Source organism: Schistocerca serialis, chromosome 2 (genome assembly GCF_023864345.2).
Source record: "Schistocerca serialis cubense isolate TAMUIC-IGC-003099 chromosome 2, iqSchSeri2.2, whole genome shotgun sequence".
NCBI lineage: Eukaryota > Metazoa > Arthropoda > Insecta > Orthoptera > Acrididae > Schistocerca > Schistocerca serialis.
Genome location: NC_064639.1, coordinates 1,060,471,198 through 1,060,483,486, shown reverse-complemented (window position 1 = coordinate 1,060,483,486; position 12,289 = coordinate 1,060,471,198). Strand labels below are relative to the sequence as shown.

Below are 12,289 nucleotides of genomic sequence, written 5' to 3'. Positions count from 1 at the left end.
TTATTTACACCTTTGCCTCTTTGATGTATAGATTGAACAGAAGGGGCGAAAGACTACATCCCTGTCTTACAGCCTATCTAATCTGAGCATTTCTTCTTGCTCTTCCACTCTTATTGTTCCCTCTTGGCTCTTGTACATCCTGAGTATTACGCATCATTCCCTGTAGCTTATGCCTATTTTTCTCAGAATTTCAAACATCTTACACCATTGTTGAAGGCGTTTTCCTGGTTGACAAATCCTATGAACGTGACTTGACTTCTGTTTAGTCTTGCTTCCATTATCGAACGCACTGTCAGAACTGCCTCTCTGGGGTCCTTACCTTTGCTGAAGCCAAGCTGATCATCTAACATATCCTCAGTTTTCTTTTTCATTCTTCTGTATATTATTCTTGTCAGCAACTTGGATAAGTGACTATAAAGCTGACTGGACAATAATTCTTGCACTTGTCAGCTCTTGCAGTCTTTAGAACTGTGTGGATGATGTTTTTACGAAAGTCAGATGGTGTATTGCCAGACTCATACATTCCACACACCAAACTGAAAACTTATTTTGCTGTCATTTGCCTCAGTGATTTTAGAAATTCCGATGGAATGTAACCTGCCTCTTCTGTCTTATATGATGCTAAGTCTTCCAAAGATTTTTGAAATTCTGATTCTAATACTGGATTCACTAGGTCTTCTGTATTGAATCTTGTTCCTTCTTCTATCATGTCACCAGGCAAATCTTCTCCCTCATAGAGACCTTTAATGTACTCTTTCCACCTGTCCTCTCTCTCTTCTGCATTTAACAGTGGAATTCCCATTGCACTCTTAACGTTATCACCCTTACTTTTAATTTCACTGAATGCTGAACTCATTTTCCTATATGCTGCATTGGTCCTTGCAATAATCATTTCTTTTTTTTATTTCTTCACATTTTTCATGCAGCCATGTCACTTTAGCTTCCCTGCACTTCCGATTTACGTAATTCCTAAGTGAGTTGCATTTCTGTATCCCTGAATCTCCCTGAACATTTTTGTATTTCCTTCTTTCAATCAATAAACTCAAGAATTTCTTCTGTTACCCACTGTTCTTCGCAATTACCTTCTTTGTTCCCGTTTTTCTGTCCAACTTCTGTGCTTGCTCTTTTTAGAGATGTCCATTTCTCTTCAACTGAACTGCCTCCTGAGCTATTCCTTATCACAGTATCTATAGCCTTAGAGAACATCAAGCGTATCTCTTCATTCCGTAGTACCTTCGTATCCCACTTTGTGTAATGATTCCTTCATTCTAGTCTCAAACTCCAACCCTGTCCTCATCATTACTAAACTGTGATCCGAGTCTATACCTGCTTCTGGGTATGCCTTACAATTCAGTATCTGATTTCAGAATCTCTGTCTGACTATGATGTAATCTAACTGAACTCTTCCCATATCCTCTGGCCTTTTCTAAGTATACTTCCTACTCTTGTCATTCAGAGTATTCGCTATTACTAGCTGATATTTACTGCAGAACTCAGCCTTTCTCATGTCTCATCCCTAGTACCAAGCCCATATTCTTCTGTCACCCATTATTCTACTAGTTCCCCTATGACAGAATTCCAGTCCCCCATGACTATTAGATTTTCATCTCCCTTTATGTATCAATTCACCCTTCCAATATCCGCATAAACTTTCTCCATCTCCTCATCTTTTGCTTGCAAGATTGGCATGTATATCTGAACTATTGTTGGTCATTGGACTGTTCATAGTAACACACACTCTGCCCCATCTTTCGATTCATACCAAATCCTACTCCCGTTGCACCATTTTCTACGGCTGTTGATATTACCCTATAGTTGTCCAACGAGAAATTCTTTTCTTCTTCCCATTTTACTTCAATGATCCCCTCCCCCCCATTATATATCGACTGAGTCACTTCACTCCCCTTTACAGATTTTCTAGCTTCCCTACCACATTCAAACTGCTGGCATTGCATGCCCCAACTTGTAGAACATTAGCATTTTGTTGGTTATTTAATCTTTTTTCTCATGGTCATCTCCCTCTTGACAGTCCCTTCCTGGAGATCTGAGTGGGGAACAGAGTGATCATCATGACACTTTTCCAATTACAGGTCACAGGTCCTGTGGATACACAATATGTGTCTTTAAAGCTGTGGCTTCCATTGCCTTCTGCATCCTCATGCCATTAATCACTGCTGATTCTTGTGCCTTTTAGGGACAGTTTCCCAACCGAAGGGCAAGAGAGTGCTCTGAACCTCCGTCCGCTCCTTCGTCCTCTCTGACACAGTCACTGGCTGAATGAGAGTGACTTCTTATGCAGGAAGCCTTTGGCCACCGTTGCTGATGATTTTTTAATCAAAATTTAAGCAGTGGCAGGATTGAACCACGGACTGAGGATGTTTTGATTATGAATAAAAGACGCTACCGTTAGATCATGAGTTACACACATAATGAATTGGTAATTACTCACGGTCAACTAGTTCCATATTTTCTGTTAAATCAATGTTTATCTGGTACATAGTTTACAAGTTGCAACTCTAACATCCAGATTACACTTTAAATAGTAATGTGGAAAGCAATTTTCTGTGCCACTTCCTGGTTAACACGTGGTATTATCAATGACTAACACACTGCATACTTATTATGTAACACCATCTTATGGGAGTATGACTTTTCATATGTTGATGGAGTACTTTGAGAATGTTCCTTTGGCACCAAGACCAGATTATATCTAGGCCTACTTGCAATTAACTGGAGCTTCCACACATTCCTCACAATCAGCAATAATTTTCCTCAGTAGAGGTTATATGTGTGATGGTGTTGCGTAGCCACCAGTCACTCAACTCAACTAGACTATTGGCCATGGGGTTGGTGACCCAAGCCTATACACAAAAAGTACAGAGTAGCAGTTGGATTCTAATGTTTCACATGAAAATTCTCAAGTTAAAGGTGAATTCAGAGCCCACTCAAACATCTGAGAATGAATTCTCTTATTCTGTACAGAGTATACACCACAATGATTGTGTGTACTATATACAACTGTAGTTTATAGGATCAAATATCATTTTATAATAATAAATTCAGTGTTGTTTTACATCAGTCAACATTTCACTCAGTATCCACAAACTAAACAGGGGACAACCAGCACACCATGCATCTTGATCTTTTTGCAGCTTAATAAATCATCCATCAAATTTAAAGAGTGCAGCCACAAAACTTTTATTCTCCTTTTGCTAGTATTTTGGCTGTATATCTTCTGGTCATCTTCAGGGTGTGTCAAATGAAGCTACAGTAGTTGTTCCATCATTTTAAACCAAAGAAAACACAAGTGCCAGAAACGTTGATTGACAGCAAAGAATATGTATCAATTGAGTCTATGGCTATGTGGTCAATCTATGCCGGGATATTGATGTGTCACTATTAGCTGCATTGTAGTGACATCTTTGTACGATTATGAAAGAAAGTGCTGGATTCCATGATTTATCTACATTGAATCTTTGTTAATAAAAGCTTTCGCCAAAGACATTACTACAGTGCAGCTAATAATGACAAACTGATATTCCAGCATGGACTGACCGCACAGCCACAGATTGAATTTATGCATTCTCTTTGCTGCCAATCGACATCTCTGGCACTCATGTTTTCTATGGTTTAAAATGACAGAACAAGTACTGTAGCTTCAGTTGTCACATTGAAGTTGGCTGGCAGATGTGTGGTTGAAATACAAGAAAAAGAAGAAATAAAGTTGCTGCGCTTGCACTCCCAAAATTTAATATATGGATTATTACAAGGTGAAAAAATCAAGATGCATATCAAGTACCTCTTTGATGAGGAGACAGAGTCAAGATTTCGATGACTGGCTACGTTATGACATTCGCAAGTGAGATTATGGAGCTCTAAGTTTTGAATTAAGATGCCAGAACCATGGCATAATTTCAAAATTTGCCAGATTAGTATATTTTAGAAAATCAGTCTCTATGAATAAGATTTTAAGAAAGGCTAGTTCTGTTGTTACAAAGAGGATACAGTTATGCAACAGAGAGGAGTGTGGTTTAAGTAATCAGCAAGGCATGATGCTGAATAAATGTCTTCACCTGCTGTGGGTGCTGCCTTTTATGTTTTGACATTGTGGCTTGCAATGTCTTGATTGTCAAGGAGCAGACAATCTCCCCAAGAATGTAAACACCAATGAACAAAGGAACATATATAATGAAGTGTCACTCACTTCTTGTCGAGCCTCCAATGCTGATGTTCTATATAATGTATACTGTATCTAATCCAAGTTACAAAGTAACTATGATCTGTACACCCACTGAACCAAATACAATACAGTCAATGATGAAATGCTGATGCCATTTCATAATTGGAGTAGATATCATTTTCCCTTCCACCAATAACAGCTGCAAAGGAGAAGAGTTCATGTCTCCCCAGGGCTGTAAATGGTTTTATGGAGATACTGCTTTGCAAGACCTCCACAGAAAGAAGACAATTAAAAGCAACTGAGTTACATTAAAGGTAAATTAACACACAATACATCAGGTGACAGATCAAATGTGAGACTCAGCACCCAACACATAAGCAGAGGGTCAAAAACACTTCAAGGGGTACACTACATAAACTTTGTCAGAATACTCAGATGGTGGTTCTTCCAGCTGATAAAGATAATGTTACTGTTTTATTGTCTCGTGACGGCAATCATGATAAAATGAACAGTTTATCAAGTGATAGTACTCATCATAAAATCGGTGAAGTTGCCACCAACCCTGTGGTAAGGAAGAATGTGTTTCTGAATGCTTCCCCCTTTCTGATATAAATTGTGTGAAGATTGAATCACGTGAAATGGTTCCTCGTGGGCTTTACAGGTTTCCAGAAATCCATACAAAAGATGTTCCTAAGCAAAAAATACTGAGTAACATTGGCTCTTCAAATTACGACATTGCCAAACAAAGACCTCTTGTGGGAAAATGTGCTCATGACACATGCAATTCTATGGACTTAACTCCCTGAGACTAAACAGAATGTGGATTTATTCGTCAGCTTTGATACAGATTCCTTATCCACCAGCTTTCCCACTTTAGAATCTTTATCTCTTATTTCCAAAGTCAATTACGATGTGCTTTCTATTTAATAACAAAATTTTTTAACAAGAGTGATGGTGTTGCATCCGTTGTCACTTGGTGGTCCATACATTCGTGGAGGACTCCGAGGAAAAGGCACTGGTGTCTGTCTGTTTGAAACCAACAGTAATTTTGGAAATATGATTATGACTGTTTGTAGTGTAGCCACATGGTGTCAAATTACAAAAATTTTCAAACCATGTAAATTCTACCATGAAAAATTTCAGTTTACAGTGGAAATCAAAAAGGAGGAATGTGTTCTATTTCTGTATTTTTTAGTTTGTCACAATGATGATGGTACCTTAGACATGCAGTTTACTGGAAGCCAAATCATGTACCTTAATATTTACATGCAAATAACTGACACCATTTATTCCAGGCAATGAGTATCCTCGGAACTTTAGCTTGTAAAACACACAGCACTGCTAATGAGAACAGTCTGTAGTACAACATCCTATACTTACTGTTTTTGAAGCAAAGTGGTATTGTCAATAGCGGACACACAAGACACTATGAATAAAACAGAAAATGGAAATAAAGAATGAACAAGAAGTCACAGAAAGATTTAAATGCATGGCTTTCTTGCTGTATTTAGAAACATGTCATTAAAAGTATGTCGGACCATGACCAAATACGAAGTTAAAGTGATTTTTCACCCTCCGTTGAAGACAGCAGCACTTTTGGGTTCAGTCAAAGATGATTTGCTGTTCTGCAAGGCTGGGGTTTACAAGATTCCCTATGAGCATTGCCTTTTGTATATTGGGCACAAGATCCATGTACGTCAGAATCCTATAGCCCAATAAAATAGCTGAAGCAGAACAGAGCACTGATACTGGTCAAGGAAAAAGTAGTTGTTTGAGTCCTAGTTTAGCACTTAGTTTCTATCTGTCATGGCTTCATAATGTTATATCTGCTATGGCACAGTAAGACACTGTTTGCCTACATACTTTTCATAGTCTGATGATAGTGGCATATACATACTTCCTTAATAAAAGATCTTTGTTTTATATATACAAGGCAGTTCAGAAAAGTTGTTTCAAATGGTTATGAAAAAATTACAAGTATATAAGAATACAAAACTGGGGCAGCAATTATTTTCTAGTTTTTTGAAGTGAAAGAAGTAATGAAAAACAGGTGTAGCTCAACATACTTTCAAATAGTCAATATTAACTTTCAGATAAGTGGATATAAATGTACAAAGTCAACACATATGTACAGGTTTGTGTATGGTGATCATGTCACTATGGTCAGCAGATGAAGAGTACCATTAGAAAGAACCAAGACTCTTTTGGAATAAGCAGCTAAGCTCAGGACAATCTAAGACAATGAGGATGAATAATAACTATGATAAGACTCTCAGTAGCAGATTTCAATTCTGATAAAGTACACAGTTTTCAATACTTTACATTCCCATAGCAATAACCATAAGTGAAATAAATGCCTATATATTAAGTACAAAAACATGCCAGTATTCCTTTAGAAAATTAATGTCTTGCATGATTTTACATCAAAAAATTAAATTTATGATTAGGCCTCCTGCCACCTCAGGAAGTGAACCATGGATGTTCCACAGCTGTTTCACAGAGGAGGACCGCACTGCAGTCCCTTCTCTAAATCCTCGCACAAACGAAAAAATGGCCGACATCGAAATAAGTGTCCAAGGAATAGAAAAGCAACTGAAATCACTCAACAGAGGAAAGTCCACTGGACCTGACGGGATATCAATTCGATTCTACACAGAGTACGTGAAAGAACTTGCCCCCCTTCTAACAGCCATGTACCGCAAGCCTCTAGAGGAACGGAAGGTTCCAAATGATTGGAAAAGAGCACAGGGAGCACAGGTAGTCCCAGTTTTCAAGAAGGGTTGTCAAGCAGATGTGCAAAACTATAGGCCTATATCTCTGACATCGATCTGTTGTAGAATTTTAGAACATGTTTTTTGCTCGCGTATCGTGTCATTTCTGGAAACCCAGAATCTACTCTGTAGGAATCAACACGGATTCCGGAAACAGCAATCGTGTGAGACCCAACTCTCTTTATTTATTCATGAGACCCAGAAAATATTAGATACAGGCTCCCAGGTAGATGCTATTTTCCTTGACTTCCGGAAGGCGTTCGATACAGTTCCACACTGTCGCCTGATAAAGTAAGAGCCTACGGAATATCAGACCAGCTGTGTGCCTGGATTGAAGAGTTTGTAGCAAACAGAACACAGCATGTTGTTCTCAATGCAGAGACGTCTACAGATGTTAAAGTAACCTTTGGCGTGCCCCAGGGGAGTGTTATGGGACCATTGTTTTTCACGATATATATAAATGACCTAGTAGATAGTGCCAGAAGTTCCATGCGACTTTTTGCGGATGATGCTGTTGTATACAGAGAAGTTGCAGCATTAGAAAATTGCAGCGAAATTCAGGAAGATCTGCAGCAGATAGGCACTTGGTGCAGGGAGTGGCAACTGACCCTTAAAATAGACAAATGTAATGTATTGCGAATACATAGAAAGAAGGGTCCTTTATTGTATGATTATATGATAGCAGAACAAACACTGGTAGCAGTTACTTCTGTAAAATATCTGGGAGTATGCTTGCGGTACGATTTGAAGTGAAATGATCATATAAAATTAATTGTTGGTAAGGCGGGTACCAGGTTGAGTTTCATTGGGAGAGTCCTTAGAAAATGTAGTCCATCAACAAAGGAGGTGGCTTACAAAACACTCGTTTGACCTATACTTAAGTATTGCTCATCAGTGTGGGATCTGTACCAGGTTGGGTTGACAGAGGAGATAGAGAAGATCCAAAGAAGAATGGCGCGTTTCGTCACAGGGTTATTTGGTAAGCGTGATAGTGTTATGGAGATGTTTAGCAAACTCAAGTAGCAGACTCTGCAAGAGAGACGCTCTGCATCGCGGTGTAGCTTGCTGTCCAGGTTTTGAGAGGGTGCGTTTCTGGATGAGGTATCTAACATATTGCTTCCCCCTACTTATACCTCCCAAGGAGATCACGAATGTAAAATTAGAGAGATTAGAGCGTGCACGGAGGCTTTCAGACAGTCGTTCTTCCCGCGAACCATATGCGACTGGAACAGGAAAGGGAGGTAATGACAGTGGCACGTAAAGTGCCCTCCGCCACACAAACTATATAAGCTGATAAAATGAGCAGACAGTACAAGGTTAATGAAGAGCAGGAGAACAGCACATACAGGGTGATTCAGGAGGAATGTCACATAATTTGTGATGTGATTCTACATGTGAAAATAAACTGAAAAAGTCCTATGAACATGTCCGATTTTTGATCAGTATGGAACTGGAATAGATTGAAGAATAAACACACCCACAAATAAATATGAAGAAAAGTGTGATTATTACTTACCAAAATGCTGTGTAGGTGCTGTGGTGGACAGAATAATGGAAAGACAGATGAGTGATCCATCTTATAAGAGGTGTGAGAGTTCTCCAACAGATGGCAGCACTGTGATGTCACACTGAAGCAACAGTGTGCAATTTGATTAGTGACCAGTCATGAGGACTGTGTGTATACTTGAGTGTTGTATATTTGATAAGTCCATTGTATCTGTGAATGCCAACATGCCAGACACACATACCTATGCAGAATATTAAGACATGTGTTCATGCACGGTACTGTAATGGCAGTGCCTCTGCATCTGTGACAGAATACCAGGGACCTTCCCCTGATTGATAAACCCCCTGTTCAAAGGTATTTCCCAGTGTTTTACAAACTATGTGAATCCTGAACGCTACCCAGTGTACACATAACATCACAATGTTGGGGAAAGGGATGACATTATTGCAATGGTACAACAGAGTCCCACCACGAGCACACAAATTTTCAATTATTACTTTATGACTACTCCAATTAGAAGTAAGTTAAACATGAATATTTTGAGACAGATCTGTTTTAACTAAATTATCCATGATTGTTTAGTTAAAACCATCTACATTAAACATACCTTCTCTTTAGAGTATACTAGTGGTATTTTTGAGGCATATTCCTCTGGAAGGGGTTCCGTCTCCAAGCAAGTCTTCTCAAATTTTTCTAAGGCATCTCTCAGTTGAGGACTGAACTCCCATTTGCCCCAAGGCTGTTTCTTGACATTGTTCTGGTGAATGGAAGTTAAGAAAACACCGAAATTAACAAAACTTGATTGAAATAATCATCCAAACACATCAATACATAAACTGCACTAGAAAGTAAAGCCATGTGGATTGTTCAGCAGACTAATGGGGAAGGTTTTCTTTCTTAGCACAGTATAGAAACTTTGCTTTTGTGAACTGTGTTTTGTATTATTGTATTCGTCCATTGTAGTTGACTCTGATGACTGCTTGTCGAGTTTAGTGTCATATTATGTTGTTGGTGACAGAGGGAAATGGGGTGGGTGACACCTGTTGCTGGCTTATAGCCTAACCCACTTAAATACTGCCAAGGGGGCCATCAAAATTAACATTTTCATCTAATGGATTTATCACCACAAATAGTTTAATATCTCACTACTCTACAAATCACGAATGAGAGATTTGTAATTTAACCCTTATGATAGTTTAAAGTCTAGTAATTAGGAACAGTCAGACATCTCCTCTCCTCCCCTTGTTGGCCACATGTTGGTGATGAAAATTTCTTTCACTTATCTCTCAGACGATCACCTTTGTAATAAGTTGCTCATTGTATATTACTTGGCAGAAGCAGAATACTGAGCACTCTTATAAGAAATTTGCTCTCTATTTTAAAGAAACTACTGTAGGTCAAGAAGATGAGTTCACTCACTTTAATTACACATTCATATGGTGCTGTGCAATAAGAAATTTCAGTGTACAGAACACCGAAATAATTATGCCCACCATTTTTATGATACAAAACATTATGAAGAAGCCCACAGCTCTCATGTCCATGAACTATTAGCAAATTTGGGCACATAGCATACTTTTGCACTGATAATACACAACTGTTGTGATGTGAGAAACATTTCTTCTTTTTCATACTCCATTGCCTCAAAGACAAAGGTGTTTTACAATAGTATGAGTTAAATTTACTATTTCAAAATAATCATTGAGCATGATGAAACTACAGTATTCACGGCAAGCAATCAAAATGTTTTGGTGTCCACAGATAAGAACAAGAGGGCTGTGGAGTGCCTGGAGCCGGAAACATACAACTATTGCAATGAAGAAGTATGATTACAAGCACAGAGGAGTGCTCTTATGGATTCATCTGGGTTCAAGGTAGCCCTGTGGGTCATCTACAACAACAACAACAACAACTGTACAGTATGGCAGTTGAAAGTCTTCACTATTTAGCAAGCACTGGACTGAAAGCGAAGAAGCATAATCCGGTAAATCCAGGTTTTATTCTATGTGGTTTAACATTTCTTTACTGAACAGACTACATGGTGGGTAACTACAAGTAAGCAGAAAATATTTAAATTTTCATATAATGACTGTTTTCAATGTGTACAGCATTTCACTGAAGACATTTCTGAAGGATTCTGAAAATTAATGTCATAATGCAAACTTTTCCTATTGGTGTCTGCTAGACATGTTGAGAACTAAACAACAGTACAAAAGGAATAGATACTGTAAGAACAACAGTGCAAGTGTAGCTGAGTACAAAATCTCTAAGCAATATAAATTCTCAAAATCCTTGAAATTACAGATGCTAAATTAAGCTTAAACACTGACCAGCCAGAACATATGACCATTGACCTACCATCAATACAAACCTGTTCAGGTAAAAGCAGCATCACCGGGCAAGGAATGGCTGCTATTAATACACATGCATGATGTATCAGTGAGCATGCTGGCCATGTGCAGAATGGAGCAGATGTTACAATCTGACTTTGACTGAGGGCAGATTGTGATGGCCCAGAGACTTGGTACAGGACAGGAAGCGAACTGTGGCATAACTAACATCAGACTTCAATGCTGGGTAAAGTAAATGTTTCTCTGAACATGCAGTGCACTAAACACCCCTAATGATGGGCCTCCACAGCCAACCACAAATGTGTGTGCCAATGTTAACACTATGACATCAGCATCTATGACTGAAATGGGCACATGACCATCGGCACTGGACATTGGTGCACTGGCAGAGCCTTGCATGGTCTGATGAATGTCGATACTTTATTCGTCGTGCTGATGGGAGGGTGCAAACCCGTTTTCTTCCAGGGGAACAGCTCCTAGACACCTGCACTGTGGGACAGAGACAAGCTTGCAGCCACTCCATAATGCTCTGGAGAATATTCAAGTGTGCATCCATCAGTCCAGTCACACTTGTGCAAGGCACCATGATGGCCAGGGAGTATCATACACTGGTTGGAATCCACATACACCCCCTCATGATGATCATGTTTCCAAAGGGAGTGGCATTTTTCACCAAGATAATGCGTCAGGCCGGGAGTGTGATGGAGTGGTTCAAGAAACACAATGGTGAGTTCTGACTGATGTACTGGACCACCCCTCCCCCCCACCCCCCAACTCACTAGAGCTTAACTCGACTGAACACATCTGGGATGTGATATAACATGGCATCAGAGCTCATCATCCCTCTCCCCAGAAGTTATGGGAATTAGGTGAATTGTTTGTGCAGATGTGATGTTAACTCCCTCCAGCGACCTACCAAGACCTCATTGCTTCCATGCCACAACGTGTTGCTACTGTTATCTGTGCCGAAGGTGGGCATACTAGCTATTAGGTAGGTTGTCATTATGTTCTAACTGATCAGTGCATATTATTGACATTGTAAAACACCAAAACTGTATATTAACTTACATATAACTATTGATAACTGGAACTGGGCACTTCTGAAATATCTTTTTATTTCCATGAAATAGTTTTCAAGCCTCTTCAGGCTCAGATTCAGATGAGATTGTGAGATGATTTGCAACAGATTTACCTTGATGAACCCCATTTCAGTTTGCTACAAGAGCGGCTGCTTATTACAGACAATACTGATCACCACCTACAGCAGGGTATTAGCTATTACCATGATGCAGTTTCTACCCCAATGAACCATGGACCTTGCCATTGGTTGGGAGGCTTGCGTGTCTAAACGCTACAGATAGCCGTACCGTAGGTGCAACCACAACGGAGGGTTATCTGTTGAGAGGCCAGACAAATGTGTGGTTTCTGAAGAGGGGCAGCAGCCTTTTCAGTAGTTGCAGGGGCAACAGTCTGGATGATT

At 39.4% G+C, this 12,289-nt stretch overlaps 1 protein-coding gene across 1 annotated transcript in view; it reads right to left on the bottom strand.

Moving 5' to 3' along the window:
• Positions 1-12,289, bottom strand: part of LOC126456697 (uncharacterized) — a 100,899-nt gene that overhangs the window by 46,173 nt on the left and 42,437 nt on the right. The window contains exon 2 of the mRNA XM_050092435.1: positions 9,066-9,215. Coding sequence (XP_049948392.1) covers positions 9,066-9,215 — 150 coding nt within the window. The remainder of the gene's footprint in view (positions 1-9,065; positions 9,216-12,289) is intronic.